This window comes from Camelus ferus, chromosome 14 (genome assembly GCF_009834535.1).
Source record: "Camelus ferus isolate YT-003-E chromosome 14, BCGSAC_Cfer_1.0, whole genome shotgun sequence".
NCBI lineage: Eukaryota > Metazoa > Chordata > Mammalia > Artiodactyla > Camelidae > Camelus > Camelus ferus.
In genome coordinates, this window is record NC_045709.1 from 24,827,272 (window position 1) to 24,847,358 (window position 20,087).

Genomic DNA, 20,087 nt, shown 5'->3' on the forward strand with positions numbered 1-20,087 from the left:
GCCTAATGAGCCTGATTGCTGAACACAACACACCAATTCTGGGCCCCACAACACCCAGTGGGCAGGCACTGCTGTTTTCCTGTTTCGCAGACAGAGAAATCTAGACTTAATCTGGGGAGAAGAGTTATGTTCACACCAAACCATCTGGAAGGAATAGAAAGTAATAAGCCATGTGTCAGAGGCCAGACAGGTAATAAAAGCCAGTCATTTTCACACTCACAGTTAATCAGTGTGTGTGCAGGCCACAGACACTGTGCTGCTCCTGAGCCCGACCTGGTCTCTCTGCCGCCCTGGGGTCACCGGGCCTCCCTGCAGCACAGTCTGGCAGGTTTCCTCCTCTGCCAGCTGCCACCACCCGCTCCCTTCGGTGCCACCCACCTGCTAGGAGTCAGAGCAACGCGATCGTCGTGAAGGGGCGAGGTGGTGCTGGCCTGGCCAGGTGTCCCAAGGTGGCTCCTCGACTCCCAGGCCCAGCACAACCTCAGGCTTTCAGGTTCTCTTCAGTGCTGCCACTGTGTCTAGACCTTCAAGACCGAGTCCACTTCCAGGGCTTTCTCCTTGTCCATTCCAAGGTGAACTGTGGGTGGAGGAGCTGCGGAGGTCCTCAGCGTGGCATCCTAGGAGGTGCACCAGCCCCAAGGGTCCCATCTTCCCACGGTGGATGCAGGCCAGGTGCTCAGTAAAGGTCGTGCTAAGAAAATGAATTCCCAAACAGAGTAAATACTCAAACAAACCCTAGTGCCACTGTGTAAGACCATCTGTAAATACTAAGAAAATCTTGAAGGAAATACAATATAGTGGTGGGCACTCTGGTATCATTTTTGCCCCTTTCAAGTTTCTTCACTATTACGTTGCTTCTCTCGAACTACTGTTTCACAAAAGCAGCAGCTCCTACTGGCCCTTGATAAAATCTGTTTGGCTTGGTTTGAACGATTTGAAGAGCAGTTTGGGACAGTCGCTGCATTCATCACTGGGTCTCCAGAGCCCAGCTCCCTGCACAGGAAGCATCTGTGGTCAAAGGCCAAGTTTCCTGAGTCCTGGGTTTTCTCCTCTGGAGCCTGTGTTGTGGTTCTGCTGTGAGGGTGCACTGACAGCAAATCCCCATCCCAAATGATGAATCAGGTGCCCCTCCTGTTGACTCCTCTGGGATGCTTTGATGGAGATTTTAGAAGAAAAGCACATGTCATCTGGCCACGGCTAAGAAGACTGGATCTGGAGCCCAGTTAATTGCTGGTTTCAGAAGTGTCTTCAAAAAGCTCCTTGATACTTGGCTAATCATGGTCACAAACAACAAGTTAAACTTTATCATGACAAAAACATAGACATTTTGGGTGAACATGCTTCACAATAAGCAATCGAGGCATCACAAATCTACCTAACAGTACATCCACCATATGTCTGAGGTTATATTCAACTATTAACTCAAACTGACAGATGTATTGATATCAACAAACAGCAGACAAACCGTTAAGGGTTTCTACCAGCGAACGGAGGCCAGGCTTGGGCTGGGGCAGCGACCCCTGAAGCTCACTGGCTTGAGCTGGGACCTCCTTTCTCCAGCAGCACAGAACAGCCGGGCTTCGAGCATCCAGCAAACCTCAGCGCAGATGCCCCTCTCTTCCGCTTTTCTCCTCGATGTGACCCAAACAATGAACACCGGAGAGAGATTATTCAAGGGTGTCACTACTCCTTTCTCTGGATTCTCCTACCAGGTCACGAGAGCTATGTCACCTGGCTCCTACAGGGTCACTTATTTACCTGAGTGTCCAGCCGGTCTGGCGCAGCGCTGTCTCAGGATTAGGTCTCACTCTGACCTGTAGATGTTGTTGGCTCTCTAGCTGCAGGTGCCAAGGAGACCTCCTTATTGTCACACTTTGCTTTAAATGGTGATCTTTTCTTTGCCTTGCCCTCAGCAAGAGCCACCTGATTCCATAGTCCAGATAATTCGTGCTTTTCCCAACTGCTCCAGTGTCTGACACACGGCCCCTCACTCTGTTTCCTGCCCTCTACCTACCAGTTCTGCTCCAGCTCAGCACTGCTCAGCCGGGAGGGGCTGCTGCGCCACCATTTGGCAGCCAGCTCTCAAACCCCACCCCAGAGGCAGCTCCCCGATCACCTGGCCCCTCCTGTCTTATGCAGGATCTCTCTGGAAACAGATTCTGGAGCTGCAATCTGTGTGTGGGAGTTTATTGCATGTACTCTCAGAAGGAAAATCAGTGCACAGGTGAGGGGACGGGTTGGGCAGAGAAGCAGCCTGACAACAGTGCAGCTGCTACTGGGGCTCCAGCCAGTGCTCCAAGAAGCTCAGGAGCTGGGGCTGCTGTTCAGTTGTCCTGATGCAAGCACAGCCTTGGGCGTAAGGAGGGTTGGCTCTGGAGGACAATTGGCACTCCCTTCAGGAGTCTCTGAGGTTGGCAGTCAGAGGCAGCCACACTGGGGGTGGGCCATGGGGAAACTGCTTTCCTAACCTCCGTGTTGAACCACTGGCAAACGCCTAGTATGAAGATCTTGAAAAGAGAAACTCAAGCAGGTGATTGTGGACCTGAAAGGAGGCTCAAGCAGTCAGGGTAAAGAATGGTCATCCAGCTTTTTCAGCGTGCACTTAAGCACTCTTTTAGGAAGTGAGGGAAAGCAGGGACCAAAAAAGGCCTCGCTGTTTAAGAAGCGTGTGTTCTGGTCTATGCAGGTGTGGTGTCGTGCGCTGTGAAGACAGAGGAGAGGGAAGTGGACAGGAAGTCAGGAGACACAGAAAATGAGGTGAGGAGGGTGGCCTGGGGGTCGCAAGGGCAGACAGGAGTGCACTTGGCTTGTGCGAGGTTGCGAAGCCAGAGTGGCCCGAGGCCAGGGGACAGCAGAGGGCAGGAGGGGGGTGGCAGGGATGGGGAGCTGTGGAGCCTAATCAGGGTCTCACCGGCCCCGCTCTCCTCCAGACCCCAGGTCACCCCTGCAGTTGGTCAGCTGCAGACCTAGTCTGAGGGGGCTGAGTTGGGCCAGGGAATTCTTTTCTTTTGATGCCTTTAGATTTGAATTTCTTAAAATCATGTGCATGCCTCTCTTGTCCCGCACCCCCGCCCTGGTGTTGGGCTCCCGCCTGGTCCCTTCATCACCCCTCATCCCGTTCACTCCCCGCCACCTCCCCCTCACCCCAGCCTGGTCTTTCCCCAGCTACCCCCACCTGGTCCCCTCCTGGCGCCCTCCACGCGGTCACAAGCCTCGCCCAGGACCCCCAGCCCGCCTCGCCGGATCATCCCAGCGGGCGAGCCATCCTGGCGGGGTCCCTTTATCCCACGTCTGAGACAGACCTTGCCCCTCTGCGGGCCTCGGCCAATGGGAATCTGGGGTTGGGATGCGGGCAGAGCCTTCTCGCTCCCCGTCCTCGCCCTCAGCCAATGCGCAGTTGGGGTCGCGCTATGGGCGGACCCACCACGTCCCCGCCCCTCTGCGGGCCTCGGGCAGCGGGAGCAGGGCAGGGGCGTGGGCGGAGCCTCCCCGCCCCCCCCGCCAGCGCTTTGACCAATGGGCGGGCGCGTGGGCGGGGCCGGGGCGGAGGCGCCGCGGACGGGCGGGCGCGGAGCTGGGCGCCGAGCGCCGGGACTGCGCCGCCGCTCGGGCTCCGGCTGCTCCGCGGGGCTCGGCGCGCGAATTCCCGGCCGACCCAGCATGGCGGTGGAGGAAGAGGGGCTCCGTGTCTTCCAGAGCGTGAAGATCAAAATCGGTGAGCTCCCGGGAGCCGGTTAGGGCAGCGGGGTCTTATCCGGGGCTCGTGGCTGGCGACCCCAGGTCCCAGACCCCTTTGCTGGGGGCTCCGGCCCAGGGGCCTTCTGGCGATACGCGCTCTCGGGCCGCGGCCCCCTGCCCACCTCCCGTGGACGGCCAAACGCGGCCCCCTCCCCACCTCCCGGGGACGACCAACCGCGGCCCCCTCCCCACCTCTTGGGAGATGCCCGGCTACGGCCCCCTCCTTACCTCCAGGGAGATGCCCGGCCAGGGCCCCCTCCCCACCTACCCTCAGGACGGGCTGGGTCGGGCCGGGCCGGCGACTCTGGGGGACGCAGCTTCCAGCATTGCCTCTGCGCCACTAGTGGCCGCAGGCCCGCGGAGGTGGGGTCGCCTGCACCAAGGGGAGGTGCGGTGTAGGACGCGGGTCCCGTCCCCGCTGGGAGTGCGTATCTGCGTGTGCACGACCACGTGCCGGGACTCTCCCGACGTGTGCATTTCGGGTGCCCAAAACACCAACCTCGGGATTCTGCACCTTGAATTAGCGTGGCACCCAGAAACTTCCTTTCCTGGGACCGTTTAAGCTCTTTGACATGTTCCCAGGTGCGAGGGGCCAAAACTGGACGCTGACTGGTGCCTGTGTGTGCACACGACTGTGTATGTGGATGTGTGTGCATATCTGTGTTCTTGTGTTTGTGTGTATATGTCTGCAGGGGAGTACGTGGAGCGCTCTGGCCCAGGGCTCCCTCAGGGCCAGAGCCACCCCTCCCCCTTCCATTGAGAACTGGCTGCAGGAGTTTTGGCCACCAGGGCCTGCCATTCAGGTCATGTCCCCAGAGCAGTTTGCCTTTCTCACTGGACCCAAGAGCTGGGGGAGGGAAGTGCAGACTCTGGAGTGGGCTGGAAGGCTATATCTAGACTTCCTGGGTTTATCTGAAGAGACTTGCTTCTTCCCAGTTCTGTTTTGTCTTGGGAGGGTGATGTGCAAGTTTTTCCCCCCAAAACAGATGAGTGCCTGGAGTGACTGTCACACATTGATGCCATAAATGTGCTGGTGGGAGAGGGCTCCTGAGGACCCCGAGTGCTGTCTGCTTATCTCCCTGTCCCCCCTGGGTGCCTCACACTCGCATCTGTCCCCGTGTGGAGAGGGGCGGCCAGAAACAGAGCCAGGCACCCAGTGACTGCTGAAGTGTCAGTTGTCGATGACATCTGATGCTGCTTGAGGAATTCCAGCCACCCCAAATCAGCATGTTGTTTCCTGTCTGCTTTATTTTGGTTTGTGGATCATCGCTGAGACGCTGTTGATATTTGGCCCAGAAGCACTGCAGATAGGATGTGGCAGCAGCGGCCGGAGGAGCCTGCCTGGAGAGGGTTCTCTTGTTTACTTGCTTGACATCTGCTGTCACTTTCATACTGAGAGGTTCAGCATTGCACCCCACCTGGAGTGGTGGCAGGGAAAGTGCCTCTCAATGTCAGGGCCCACTGACCACGGGGGGAATGTCACCCAGAGGATCTGAGGTGCTTCCTCAGTCATGGGGCAGGAAGGGGTGGGGACAGCCAGGCTCCTGGGTGCAGCTGGCAGGAATGGGTCTGCGGCCCTTGGGATTCGGGCTCTCCACGGCCAGCCTCAAACTCAATTCAGGGAGGGTTCTGGACTGTGCACTGACGGGTCAGGTGTGGAAGGAAGGGGTTTGAAGATGCTGCTTGGTTAGACGTTCTCTCTTTTGTGCTTCACTTTAAACAAGTGAGAGGAACACCCAGCTCAGCTGAGGATTAGTGCAGTGACCGAACATCTGCTGTGTCTTACCCCATGTGGAAACTGGGTATTATTAGAACCTCAGAGCACCCCCCGCCCCCGCCGTTTGGGGGCTGTAGCGGTGAGGACGGGCAGAAAAGCCTGTGCACCAATGGTCCAAGTCCCTGGACGTGGTTCCAGCTCTGAGAAGCCCGTTTTCCCTGCTCTCTGAGGGTCTTCACTGGCAGTGCTGGGCTGCAGGAGGGAGACATTTGCATGCAACCTCTGCATCCAGGGCGCACAGGCAGCAAGGGCTTACCCACAGCACAGGCTGGGCATCGTCCTGTGTCTGAGCAAAGAAACGGTCAAGGCTGTGATGCTGACTTAGAGCCTGGGCTGGAGACCCAGATGTGAATTGTAGGGGCTGGCTTGGGGCTTAGTCTTGTTCTATGGTTAGTACAAAGAGATGATGGGGGTCCCCGGCATGGTGGGGGTGCCTTGAGCTCTCCATTTCTTTCCTTAGTCCTCTGCTATGGCCAGTGTCAGCCCTGACTTGCCTGAGTGCCCTGGCCTTGAAGGCATGGCGAAGAGGAGGAGGGGCAGATGTGCAGGAATCACAGGCGCCCTCGCTCCCCTTGCCCCAGAGACCCCGGCCTGGCCGCCCATTCATCTCTGAGCCTCGTCTCCAGGCTTGCTGGCTGCGTGCCCTGTCGCTGCTGCTGGGCTGCTGGCCGGGTGACCCAGGGCCAGCGTCCTCCCCTTTCATGGCCTCATTTTTCCATTTGCAAAATGCCGGCAGTTATTGTCTGCGGCATCCGGTGGGAGCTGGGAGCTCACGAGACAGTGCTGTTCAGGCTTACTTAGCGCCCGCCCCCTCACTTTCAGAAAAAGACAAAGAGAAAAATTCCCCCTAAAGTGAGAACAGTCAGCGATGCCGCTGTGTTTGTTGCTGAGGGAAAACGCAGAGCATTCTGGGGGGTCGTTCTCGGGGTGCTGGAGAGTTTTTCAGGAGTGGGGGCCTTGGCCTCAGTCCTTAAATGGTTTAGGACATAAGATGGTGCTTGTTTGCTGAGAGCTAACGGGAGAATGGGGAGAATCTCTTCCTTTTCCCTCTTTCCCTTTCTTTTCCCTGCCACCTTTTGCAAATGAGATAATACAGAAGAAAGTGCCAAATGAAATAAGATTTTCTTATTGCAACTGTTCTGAGTCCTTGTCCTGAAGAGCCTGTGTCTTCCCGCACTTAAATTGTGCCGTTATGTTGGACGGCTCTGCACACCCGAGAATCCTCGCCGAGGTCTATCTTTGGTAACAGCGGTGTCTCACGCCCTGTAAGACTGAGCATGCTTCCTCTGGGCTGATTGAGGAAGTGTGCTCCTCCGACTTTCCATGAGTCAGGGCTTCAGCCCTGGGGGCGCAGCCACTTGAGGGTTTGTCGTGGCGACGGTGAAGACCCCGTGGTGGGGGCGCTGCTGCTCGGGGTCGTTTTGGGCCTGGCGCTGCTGTGGGCCCTGTGACGTGGCTTGGCTTCCCAGTGGTGTTCCTTTCTCCACGGCCCTTACGACTTGTTTTTGAAAGTGTCATCTGGGTAAACGTGTTAAGAGCAATACGCAAGGGTGTTTTTCTCAAGCTAGAAAAGAAAAAAGAAAATCCTGGCTTTGCCCTCAAGGTGAGAAAAGCCCCCTCCCTGGTCTGCGTGTGGGTCTCATAGTTGGGTTTGAGGGCAGGGTGGGCCTGCTCGGTGCCGCCGTGTGAGGCGAGCTTGCTGGTTCCCTGATGCCGACCTGCCTCCCTGGGCCCAGTGCAGCGGCCCCCAGGCTCCACGAGGCTCGGCACACGCTCCTGTGTGCCTCCTCTGTGAGATTAGAGCTCGCCCCCCGAGACGGTGATGCCCATTTTGATCCAGCCCGTGCGTACGTTCAGGCAGATGAGCCGCTGCAGCCTGCTGGTGCCCAGGCGGGACCCCGTGCCCGCCCTGCACCTCACTACAGGTGTCACCCCCCAGGGCAGGAGGTCCCTGGGGCAGGTGGAGCTGGTGGTGGCCAGGGGTTGCTAGTCTACACTCCTTTGGCTGATCAGCCTGGTGAAGAGGCCCCAGACCACTGGGGTGGGAGCTCAGGGTTCTGGGTCCACGCTGCTGCAAGTGTGGTTTTTACCCCAGTTTTCTGCGTGGGAAGCATTTGCCTGCCCATCGCAGGGTCTGTGAGGCTCAGGTGATGTGGTGGTCCCACCTAATAAGTTGAAATAGTTGTTGGTAACAGGGCTTCTTAGGGTTCATGGAGGCCACGCTCTGTGAACAGGAGGGTGACAGCAGTGACAGGGGCGTGTCTGCGTGTGCATGTGCGTGTGTGTCCACGTGTCCACATGCGTGTGCACATGTGTGTGTGAGATGGTGTGAGGGGGGCCGTGCTGGCCACACATGGATCTTGGCTTCGGGGGTTTTGTGTTCTCCTGGGCTCTCTGATGCTAAAATTACCCTGGATATTCTGTTAACGGAACTCAGCTCACGGTGCTATTTTTAACCCCAAGGCCTGCTGTGCAGCAGGCTCGGGCCCAGGCTGACTCCAGCCAGTCACTCCAGGTGTCACCTGGGAGGGGGTGTGCTGACCTTGGGGGCAGATCTTACACTCTGGTGCGCCTGTGTCACGTCGTTTCGGCTGAATTCTCACAAGTGCACAGCACTGATGTTGGGGAAGCGAGGGTCCTGGTGTGGCAGTGTCCGCCCGTAAGGGAGCTGGACACTCCCCCGCGTTGTGCAGGGCCTCCTCACCACTTCGGACTGTCCGTCCTCCTTTCTCCGTGAGCTTGGACAGGAGGCGGTCACTAGTGTGGGTGGGGGGACCTGGCTGCTGGCTGCTGTGGGTGGGCGGCAGGGAGCATCTGCGACAGGGCCGTCACTGACCATGGGTCCTGAGGCAGAAGCTGGAGAGGACAGGACTCGCGAAGATGTGGTCTTGAGCAGGACACAGACGTCCAGAGCCAATTCTCTGAGCAGGGCCACCTGCAAGCCCCACGGCCCTGGGCTTGTCAGGAAAAGGCATCAGGTAGGTGAGCAGAGCCGGGCCTTGTAGCCGGGTCATTTTGCTGGAAACAGCATTTGGCAAAAGATGTTTGGATTTTCATGTGTAAACACTCACCCCTCCTGAAGGCGTCTGGGGGTCAGAGCATCAGCGCCTCATGCTTCAGCCCCAGTGCACGGGCTTAGGAGGGAGGTGGACGTGTCTGCTGACAGTGGTAGCAGCTAACACTGGGGCCTGAGGTGTGCGGGTCACACTTGAAAGTGAGGGCGCTGGGAGTGGGTCCAGGCCTGTCCAGGCCGCGGACACGGGTGAGCCTCTGGGAGGACGAGCCCCTGGGAGGATGAGCCCCTGGGAGGACGAGCCCCTGGGAGCCCACTCCACAGAGGAGGTTGGGACCTAAGACTGAGTCCAGCCACTTTCCTCGCCAACTCTTCAACTCCAGACAGACGTCCTAAGCCCACTCTGCCTCTGTTTCTTCATTTGTCAAAGAGGAGAGTAAGACTGTTTTTGTGCAGCTCAGGGGACTCGAGTGAGCAAAGGCACATGGAGGTGTTACCACAGGTACAGTTTGAAGCTACTTGCTCTGTTAATCTTGTAACAAATGAGACCCAGCTGAGCAAGTCAGGAGAGCCTCGTGTGGCCTCTGCGGGGGTCCCAGTGTCAGACGGAGTAGGGGTCTGTGTCTGGCTGTCCTGATGTACAGGAATGTTCAAAGAGCAAAAATTGGAAACAAAGTAAATGCCACTTGAAGGGTGATTATGCTATGGAGCTTCCAGAGCCTGGAGTACAGTGCTGCTTTCGGAGAGAGCTGGAGCCTAGCCAGGCCAGGAAGTTCGTGGGGCCGACTGGAGAGAAAGCAGAGAGGCTGTCAGACCCCTGGGAGGGTGGGGGGCACAGACACATCTGCTGATGGGAAGGGAAGACTACACCTGCCGCTTGGACCCCGAGCTAGGGTGTGGAAAAGCTGTCAGAAGAGGGAAGGAAGCAGGTTAAAAATAAGTCTGCTTGAAAAAGCAGGACCGTCAGCACGGTGCGTGCGTGTGGAGTTACAGAGGTAGACAGGTACATGGAGAGGTGACGGTCACAAACTCTTAAGAAATGGAAAGAGCAACATTCTGCAGAAGCTGCCAAGGCCCAGAAAGATGAAACAGCTTTCCTTTCCCAAATTGCACAAGGCTCACCCTGTGCAGGAAAAGCGTGGGGTCCGGACTGAGTGAGTGAGTGATGGGCTGGGCACTGGGGCTGCTCAGGGCTAGGCCTGGAGCCAGCTCAGACCGCAGGCAGGTTGGGCTGTAGTGGTGTTCAGGAAGCTCTGACACAGATGAGAGTCGCACCATCCACACCGGTGACGTGCTTCTCCAAGTGTGAGGCAGCTTCCAAAATTAAGTTAACACGCGCGGACACTGGTATGCACGCACATCCTGTGAACATCCTTAGAAGAAAGCAGATGAGTGTCTCCGGATTCTGGCATGGCAGCTCCGAGGGCCGGAACCCAGGGGTGGCTCCGTACCGGGTGGGGCTCGCCCCCCTCGGCACCAGTGTCTGGGGAGCCACTGGTGTGAGTGTGTACTTTATCTTAGCTGGAACCAGTGGGTCAGTAAGGTGACTGTGAGATCACAGAAGAACCCCAGTTCTGTGAGTGTCTGTTTCCTTTGGCGTGCTTCTGCAGGGTGGGATCCCGGCCGGGCTCACTCTGTCCCGAAATCTGGCGGTGTTACTTTCAGTTTCGAGTGAGCTGGAAGTGGGCAGCAGGGATGTCAGCTTCCCAGTGACAGCCCCATTGGCGAGCGCTGCCTGTGGACCCCTGAGACCCACTGGGGGCCGGGAGGAGGCTGGACTGCACTCAGGGTTAGGGCAGTGCGCCCTGCCCTTCTCTCCACAGTCAGTCCAGGAGTGACCCGCAGCCCTGTTTTCCCCTCTTCACACCGCTTCTGTCCTGTATCTGAGTAGTGTCCCAAGTGTAAACAAGGATTCTACGTGGCCCCTTGGCCAGCGGGATAGAACCCCAAGATAAGCAGCGTCACCGTCTCTCTTGGACTCGGAGAGACTCAGAGCCTGGAGGCTCAGTCGCCCACTGCTTCCCTGGAAGGGCCGACCCCGTCCCTGCCCTGGAAACGGCCCTGTGCTCTGCGTGGCAGCGGCCGGTGCCCGCGGGTGTGTGCTGGTCTCCAGGTTCCCCGGCCGCCCTCTGGGGCTGACAGGATCCAGGACGGGCCGGGCTCCTGGGCCTCAGGGGTGTGCCCGAGGGCGGCACTGATGACTCGTGTCTTTCTTGGAGCTTCGTTTTGAACTCCATTGCGGGCCTGTCAGGGTGTTCTGTGTGTGGGGTGAGGCCTGTTCCCTGTCCCTGGTAAGGGGCCACACAGAGCAGCCCCTGGGGCCTATCTGGCTGAGCCCACCGCTGGTTGAGGACAGCTGCACGCACCTGGGATCTTCTCCAGCTCTGATTTGTGTTTTTTCTTCTGAGAAAAAAGATTTCATTTTCCTTTTTAGTTCTCATGGGAGGTACTGGAATGGCCAGTTTGTCTGATTTTCTGGACACTGCTTTCACGCTGCTGGTAGGTCTTTGCTTAGCGAACCGTGGACACCTGGGGGAGAAGTGGACACCCTGCAGGACGCGATCGTGTCAGAGTGCAGTGTGCAGGCAGAGTTAATACCTGGCCTCTCCTCTGAGGCTCAGAGGAGCCAGCTCACTTCTCCAAAGTCACACAGCAAGAGAATCTGTGACTGCCTCCATCACCCTGTGATTGCCACGGCCCTGGCACTTTCATGGTCAGTGGGGAACAGCCTTCTTGGGCGTGTTACCAAATCACTTCCTCAGTAGATGGCTGACTTCCCACCAGGCCTTCTCCTTCTAGAGAATCTTTAATGAGCAGTTTATGGGATTCAGCAGAGCAAAACCTTCACACAAGCCTGTGATCCTGAGAGGCCAGAGCAGCTCGGAGCTCAGAGCCCGCTGACACACCTCCCAGCCGGGGGTCCTGAGCTGCCGGAGCACCCAGGCAGCTTCACCCAAGCATGAGCTTCAGATGGGGGCTGGGGGCCATGTGGACAGCCTGCAGGCCCTGTTGGTGGTGAGGGACCAGTGTTTCCTCCTAATGCCTGCTCTCCAGCTTCTGACCATCTCCTCCTCCTGCTGGGGTGGAACCCCTCTCACCTCCAGGTCCAGATGTGGCCTTATGCGTGGAAAGCCCCCTGGGCTGGGCAGGCAACAGATAGGAGGGGTGGAGTGGGCAGTTCACCTCGGACATTTGGGAAGGAGGTGGCTCAGCCCCAGGTCCCCAAGCCTCTGGGCATCTGCTGATTTTGGCCTGGCTAAATGGGGGCTTTCCAGGGCTGGAATCAGACTGTGATGCAGAGCTGTTAGCAGAGATCCAGGAACCTGATGTGGTTCCAGAAATCCCGTCAGTGTGTGGACCCCAGGGGACCTGGCCAGGCTGGCTTCTTGTGTCGAGGTCTGCAGTGGGGTGCCGGGACGGGGCTGGTTTCCCACGGCCGTGGGGTGAGGGCCAGGGTGGGGAATTCCAGACTGTTCGGGGCTGCAGCTGGAAGGCTCAGCCTTCTCAGGTGGCCCTGCTGGCCTGTCCTGGGCGGTGGCCATCATATAGCCGGGTATTTTATCTTCTTTGTAGGGGTGAGGCGGAAAACCACCTATGTGATGTTCACAGGGAGAGCACACCCCTCCTGGTGCGCGGAGCATGCAGAAGTGGGGGGTGGTTTCCTGGGGCTGTCCCCAGGAGGAGGCTTTAGTTGAGGGAGGGCGTCATTTGTCTTTACCTTCTTACGAGGCCTCCTCTTGTCATCACACGCTGTGCGCGCACACGGGCATGCACACAAACACACACAGTACACGCAAGGCTCCACCCACATAGACATGCAGAAGTGCACACAGCATGCACACAAGGCTCACGTGCACACGCAGGCATGCCTACGCAGGCACACGTGCACACACATGCACACGGGCATGTTACTGTGGGGGAAGAGGCCTAGGAGGCTCACAGCAGCTCCCGTTGACTCTTTCCTGCTGGCCGAGCTCCATGGCATCAGCGAGCTGGCCTTGCCTGCTGGAGCTGGGTGTGTGGAGTTTAAAGATGGCTCCTGTTTCTTAAGCAATTCTTAATCTTCCTTCTGCCCGACGTGGCAGAGGCTGCAGGCACACTGCAGGTGCCACGTGGCTCTCGTGGGCCTGATCCTCAGGGGCCTGCGGGCGTGTGTTGAGGGCGCCTGCGGTCTGAGGACCCGGAGGGTGGCTTTGCCCTGTCCCCGCCGCCTGCTTTGGGACACCTGCCTTTCCACTTTCTATGACTTGAGCATCTTTTCTGCAGTTGTTTCTGATGTTTTAAATATTTTGTATTTGTATCAGAAACATTTCACTTCTTAGGCCCAAGCCTGGGTTTTCCCTGTGGCTGTTTCTCCTATTTGTTCCTGGGCTGTCTCCCTCCTGGCCGCGCTCAGGTGTGTGTTCCCCGTCTTCAGCCAGCTCTGGGGGCCCCAGGCTGGCTGTGCTGAGGACAGTGAGAGGTGAGAGGACATTAACCTGACGAGGGAACACTGCAGCTGGGGCTGCGTGAGCCTCGGCAGGGGAGGGGGCGAGGTCAGCTGCCGGCCCCAGGGGCAGCCCCCGAGTGACGGTGGGAGGTGCTGCACTTCCTTCCCGAGTCCCCGTGCCCCCGCCGCCCCCGCGGAGTCGGTGGCACCCCTTTCTCTGTTCACCAGCTCCTGCCCCTCTCTGCTCCGCCTGTTGTGGGGGTGAGTGTCTCAGTGTTTGGACCCAAGAATACGTTCCTGCATGTCCTGACCAGAAGTAGTGCCTGTCATGGAGAGAGAACCCCTGGTCATTATGGTTTTGCTCAGTATGTTGACTGTCTGTGTATTCTGTTTCATGTATTCCAGCGTCCTCCGTGGAGAAGCCTTCCCCTTGGCCTGTGTTCTTTCGGTCAGGAGCGAGGGGTGGTCAGGAAGGAAGAGGGGGCAGGCAGAGCCCGGCCGCTGAATTAGACTCTTTTCTGTCTTTCCACCAGCTCACTAATCACTGGAATTAGTAGCGATGTGGTTTTGTGTTTCCTCTCCAACAACCAGCCACCCTGCCCCTCCTGCCCGAAAGGCTTTCCTTTTGGAAGCTGTGCGCTTGGACCCAGCCGTTTTGTGGAGGTAAGGGTGCTGGCTGAGTGGGAGTATCTGCTGACTTCAGAAGAGAGGGCTGGCAGAGGCCAGCCAGGCCCCTTGCGTGCTATGGAGCCAGGTGGCCCCCCGTACACATTGGCCTCTCGGGGGCCGCCAGCACCCCAGCTTGCTGGGCTCACTTAACTCCTCAGGCGTCATCCCGTGAAGCAGAGCAGAAAACCAGTGGAGCTGGGAGTTCTCTTAGGCGTGCTGGTTCCTGGTGACTGGCGAACCCTGCTTCTTCCTTGAGAGTAGACTCCACCTGCAGGGCCGGCGAGTCTCCCATCCGCTTGGCCGATGACACCCGTGCTGGGCTCACTGCAGCCGCGGGCACCAGGGAGCCAGTGTGGCTGGACCACAACTTAACTTCAGTGCCCAGGTTTTAAACCAGGGCACTGCCCCCCAGGGGATGGTTGGCCACGCTTGGGGCCTTTTCTGTTTGTCACACTTGGGAGAGGGGAGGGTGACCTAGTGGGTGGAGACCGCCCCACAGCTCAGCAGCTGATAGCGCACTGGGCATAGTGGCAGCACTGGGAGGAGGGGCACTGGTGCTGGGAGCAGCTAGACCTGGCACTTCCCTGGTGGAAAGATGCCGGCAATGTGGACCAGGCAGACGCTGCGTGCTTCTTTAGGTGTGGACGAGGAGGGCAGGAGCCTGGGGTGGGGGCACTGTGGCCAGGCTGCTGGTGACACTCTACAGCCTGCCTGCTGTGTGACCTATGGCAAGTCACTTAACCTCTCTGAGCCTTAGCTTTAGTGTCTGTAAAATGAGGCTACTGACAGGACTGTAAGAGCGTTGAGTGTACTGTCACCGTCTTTCCAGCTCACTCATGTCACGCAGGAGGAGAGCAGGCTCAGAAGAGCTCTGAGACCTGCTCGGGGTCACAGGGTTGGGTCTGTGAGCCGAGGGTGTTTTCGTGAGCAGTCAAGAGCACACCTGGGCTGGCGGATTCCTGGGGAGGATGTGGCTGCGCGTGGAAGGGCTGGGCTGGGCGGGTGTGAGCTTGTGGCCTAGCCGTGTGTTCTGTGCCGTCACCCGCCCCCACGGGGGACCCCAGGGTTCCACTCCTCCCTGGTCCGGGCGTCCTCGGAGTGCTGGTACGGCTTGAGGCAGCTGGTTATGACTTGAAAGTTGAGTGTTAGCCAGGAAGTGTGGCCTCTGACTTGGCGTCACCTTGCAGGAACACGTCCATCTGCAGCAGCGTGTTAGGTGGCCGAGCTTCCCTGGGGAGCAGTGAGAGCGGGAAGTCGGGCGGAGGGCTCCAGCTTCCGGGCCGGTCGCAGAGCACCTCGTGTGGCTGAGAACGTTCTTACAAGGTTGTGTTTGTTTTCGAGGAAACTGGAAGGAGAGCAAGCACCCCGTTTGACACTGTGGACTTGAGGTGACAGTTGACAATTCTAGCATGTTTTGAATCCTGTAACTTTTAAAAAATTATAGATGTAAGTCATTCTATGGTTTTATCTCTGTGACCCAATGTTCTTATGACAGGAAGTGGGCATTGATGATCAATGAAATGTCTATAGGCTCTTGGACGCTGTCTTGTGGTTCCTGCACCTGGACCATCCAGCCCCTGGGACACAGGAGCTGCCAAGCAGGCCTTGCCCAGGCTGAGGGGGGAGGTGTGTGCGGGACCCCCAGCCGCCATTCCTGCACTGACGTTGCCCGAAGGTGCTGCTCCTGCTCTCCCGTGGGACAGAGGTGTGACTACGGGGCTGCTGGATGCAGCTTTGAGTTGCAGGTGACCCACCAGCCCGGAGAGCCCTCTGTGGGCTGGCAGCATTTATTCCCAAGTGGCCCACGCTGTGCCCCCAGCAGCACTGACCTCCCCGGGGGCTGGGGGTGCTCTCTGTGCAGACACGAGCCGAGGAGGAGAGTCACAGCACCCCAGGGTCCCCTGCCCTCCTCAGGGTCACTGCGTCTATGATTCAGAGTCTGCTCCTCCCACACGTGGAGGTACAGCTGCTGAGAAACCACCACCAGGCAGGTTGGAGGGAGGTGTCTAACCCACTCTCAGGTTTGTTCTAAAAACTTGCCTAAATACAAGAGTAAAAAGAAAGATTAGTGGAGAATGAAGAAAAACAAGTTGCTTTTATAAGTAAAATCAAATACATAACCATGTTCCACTCATCTTGGCCTGTGCAGTTTAAAGGCCAGCCAAGAATGAGGCATTTTTCAGAGGTGGGGTGAGGTCCTGGCCCATTTTGCAGGATTGAGCAGGTTTTGTGGTCGTTCCTCGAGCGTCCCAGAGCGAGGACCTGCCCCCTTCTGTGGCTCCTCTGCTGATAAACTGTCTGGGCCCTCCTGTCACATGTGCAAGGCTGAGATGACCCAGAGTCCTTTCCAAGATAGTTTTGGACTCAAGTCTAGTAAAGGAAACCCCAGGAAATCCAAAATAGACGTTAGCACGTGACGAGAGGAAAGTCATTTTAAGCTCCGCAGATAAACCGTGGTTTGGCTTTCTAATAACGCAGCCAACGTCAGGTCCTTCAGGGCCCAGCGCCCTGGGCATCTGCCTGGCACATCGTTGGTGAATTAAGGAATATCCTGCAAGCCCAGAGATCTCCAGTGAACTGTCACCATCCTGAACTTTGGATAACAAAGGCTACCAATCTGGTTTTCTCACTGGCACTTTTCTCTTTTCAGAAGTTTGTCAAAAGCCATGGGGTTGTTCCCTCGGGGTAGCAGGGCCCCTCAGGTAGCGGGGCCCTGGTCGTCAGCGCCCTTCAGTATGTTTCTCGGACGTTCCTTTGGTTCCTGTCACCGGCTGCAGTGGAGGATGCAGGGGCCTTGTGGGAACACCCCAAGCCACAGCTGCTGGGTTAAGGTAGGGTGTGCAGGGGAGGGGCCCTGCTGGGAGAGACTCTTAGGAAGGCCTTACCTTGAACAACCCCCACTGTGAATGCAGACTTGGAAAGGACCGGCCTCTGGTGTGGTGTGGCTGGAGCTGGTGTGGCTCGTGGCCCAGTGCTGATTCTGCCTGCCTGGGACCACCCTAAGCCCTCCCTGAGTCAGGACAGCCTTCCCAGGTGTCCCCCTCTCAGCCGTGGTGCCCCCCGCCCCCCCATCCTGTGTCCCTCCGAGGACAGGGTCTTCCTCCTGCTTAGGTTCTCCTTTGACACTCTCCGCACTGAGGGCCGTCCCCTCTGCTTCCCCCTAGGAAGGAGGCTGCCGGGCCCCCTGGAGGTGGCAGAGGAGGGCCCTGCAGCCGGCAGCAGTTGCAGCCCTCTGCCCCCCTCGGGTTTTTCCCCATCCACCGTGAAGACCCACGCCCCCACACGGAGCTGGGTGCTTTCGGCCTCTGCTGCTTCTACTGCAACCCCCACCCCACCACCCCATTCTCTGGAATTAAAGGGAGGGTGGGCTGAGGGTCGAGTGGGTTTAAGTCGGTCTGTTCTGTTTGGAGTCACTGCTGCTGTGCACTGTGAGCCGGCCAGGGCCCGGGTGTGACGAGCCCTCAGAGGGACCGGTTCTGCTGAAACTGCGTCAGGGAGGCCCTGACTGCTGGCCTTGGATGGAGGTTTGACAGCCTCTGCTGTTACTTGTGAGGGGCTTTGAGCAGCTCGTGCGGTGAGAGGCTATTTTGGAAAGGATTGTCACAAAGGTAGTTGAAATACTGAGCTTTTCCTGGGTGTTGCTGAGAGGCTGGTTCTGTGTGCGAGCTGCGGTGTGGGAGGTGGTGCTTCTTCCCCAAGGACACCAGCTCTGGGATTTTGTCTCAGCTTGTTTACGGCATCAATTTCTGCTCCATGTTGCAGTTATCACCCTTCCAGCCCGAGTGGTGATGGGTAGCCCCACACCTTCTGCGGGCCTCCCTCAGTGCAGGCCCGGCCAGGGCCTCAGAAGAGTACCGCTGGCCCTCCCACCTCTAGGGTGGGTTCTCGTGCCCCCCACAGGCCTGGCCCAGGGGTCAGCTTGTTAGTGCTCAGAGGGGTGTGCAGTGAGGCCCTGTCCAGGCCTCCCAGGTGCGTGGAGGCCAGAGCCCGAGTGTGTGCGTCACACACCGTGTGGAGCCCAGACAGCTGCTGCAGCCTCGCGGTCCGACTGGCACCTGGTGCTGCAGAAGACGCACACTCAGGCCCGCTGTGCGGGGGTCACTGCAGACGTGTGCCCCTGGAGACGCCCACGGGGCCCGTGCCCCCTCTGTGTCCCGTGACTGGGAGGAGAAGCCCACGGCAGGGGGCAGGGGGAGTCCAGCAGCAGCCCCCAAGCTGGCCGCACATCGCCACCCTAGAGAGCTTTACAACACCAGTGTCTGGTTCCCCAGCCAGGCTGGGGCACTCGCACTTCCGGAGCCCAGGAGTCGCAGGCAGAGGAGGACGGCGTGAGAGGTGCGATGGGCGGGGTGTCTTCTGCTGCATCACGTCCCCTGTCCCCTTGGTTTCTGTTTCAAGGTCTCAGCCCACATGCTCCTCACTCACCCCGAGGTTGCACCGACTGTCTTCTGGGTGCTGTGTGCATGTGTGTGTGTGCGCGTGTGTAGTGGGGCACGTGCAACTTCACTGGAGAAGGTTTGGCAAATGTGGAAAAGCAGAGAGAGAATCCGGAAAGTTGTAACTCCACGTCGGTGCCATGTGCATGTGGGCGTGGCTGGACGGGCTGCTGAGTCACAGTGCACACTGATGCCCCGCCTGCCGACGTCCCATGGAGTTCAAAGCTGTTGGGACCCCTCAGACTGGGAGCCCCCTGTGTCAGAGGGCACCCCTCCTTGGCATCTGGGACCTTCGGAAGCTGGAGCCTGCAGACGGCATTCAGAGACCCCAGGACCATAGTTTCTTGTGTGGATGTGCTCGACCTCGCTGCCATATTAGGAGTCTCAGCCGTGAGAGAACGTGACTCCGCTCCTCAGCCTGTGTCCGCGCAGCTGACCCGCCTGCATGGGCGAGCCAGGGGCCCAAGCCGGGTGGACTACCATCTCTGGGTTCTTGAGCCGCCGTTGGTTTGGGATTCAGTAGCCGTGACCTGGGTGTGGATGGGGGCTGAGCTCCCGAACGGATGCTGGAGAGAGGTGGCCGTGAACCAGCTCTGGGTGCTTGGGTCAGTGGGGAGAACCAAATGCAACGTTGTGACTAAGTGAGTTAGGGACGCCAAAGGGACAAAGGAGAAGGTGCCCACTGCCTCGAGTGCCTTTGTGGCCCAAAGCACTTTTCACTTCTTAGAAGTCAGGGTGGATATGAGGGTCGGGGCTTTTCTGTGGGTTCAATTTAATTCATAGAGAATTGTGAATTGGCCCTTGGTTGAAAAAAGCAGACGGTCTAGGCCAGCCAGAGGCTCAGATTCTGGGAGCTAAAAATAGAAGTGGTGGGGCGGACAGGCCCAGACTCCGCACAGCCGACTGCGGCCAGAGAGGCTTCCGTAAAATGAGCTTTAATCAGGCAGCGGTGATTAAGCGGAGGGGTGGGGGGTGGATGGTATAAATTCAGATTACAACAAATTAAAGAATCAATGTGGAATGTCCAGAGTTGGTTTGTTAGTGTCACTAGACTTTAAACCAGAAGAAGTTGTTCGGACGGTGTAGGGCTGGGGGGCTGCTTTGTGGGTCGATTAGTGTGGAAGTGTGGTTGTAAGCTGGAGACTAGCCGGTGACAGATTGTTGCTTTGCACGTGTGTGGTCTTGCAGAAGATGGACGTGGTCAACTCTTTACAACGCTGTCGATATTCTTAGGTCCCCAACAGGCAAAAAATGTAGAGGCTATAGAGCAGGCCAGCACACATGAGGGAACCTAGCTGGTAGCAGAGCCGGCGCCTTCGTCCCTGGGGAAAGTGTGGTTCTCAGTGAGTGGAATTGCCTTCATTGGCCGTCTGTCTTGAAAAGAGTCACATTCTAACTCACACCATATAAAACCAATTCCATATGGATTAAAGATTACAAAGTGAAAAAATAAGACAAAAATACCGGGAGCATTTTGGAGAATATTGTGAATGCTCTCTGGAACCCGGGGGAACTTGTACGTCGTCAGCCAGCTAAAAAGATGACAGATCTGATTCCATGAGAAGGACGATTCCTGTCCAAGTGACAGCCTGAAGCAGGCGTCCCACCTGCTGGCTCACGGTGGCCGGGCCCTCATACCCTGAGACAGGCCCAACGGGAGCAGGCGCAGGACTGGACGTGTGGCACAGACGCCCACCTGCAGCCCCCGCCCCCCGGTGGGCGGACCACCCCCGGGTCTGTGCTGGGAGCCCCCAGGCCCCGTGCATGAGCTCCTCCAGTCCCAGGGGAACCACAGCCGCATTCCTCTGGTGCTGTGCTGGTCTGACCCCAGGGCCTGGAGGGCCTGGGCAGCCTGGAGGGCCCGGTGCACTGGGCACGTCCTACGGCGGCCCTCCTGGGGAACGCGGCATTCCTAAATCCACTGGCAGAGCCAGTGTATCAGGTGGCAAGGAGAGAAAAGCTTCTGGCAGAGTCACGCAGTGTGGTCCAGTTTTGGGGACCAACGTAAGGACCCCCCCACACGCA

General features: G+C 58.0%; 1 protein-coding gene across 3 annotated transcripts in view; it reads left to right on the forward strand.

Annotated features, from left to right (window-relative positions):
• The first annotated feature begins 3,555 nt into the window (after window positions 1-3,555).
• The window catches only part of RASA3 (RAS p21 protein activator 3), a 78,155-nt gene continuing 61,623 nt past the window's right edge, over window positions 3,556-20,087 (forward strand). Inside the window, exon 1 of one of the 3 annotated variants that reach the window (XM_032496562.1) lies at window positions 3,556-3,715. In XM_032496562.1, coding sequence (XP_032352453.1) covers window positions 3,661-3,715 — 55 coding nt within the window. In that variant the 5' untranslated portion in view covers window positions 3,556-3,660. Of the gene's footprint in view, window positions 3,716-7,095; window positions 7,119-20,087 lie in introns of those variants that run through there. The other 2 variants (XM_032496564.1, XM_032496566.1) reach the window with 2 other exon arrangements.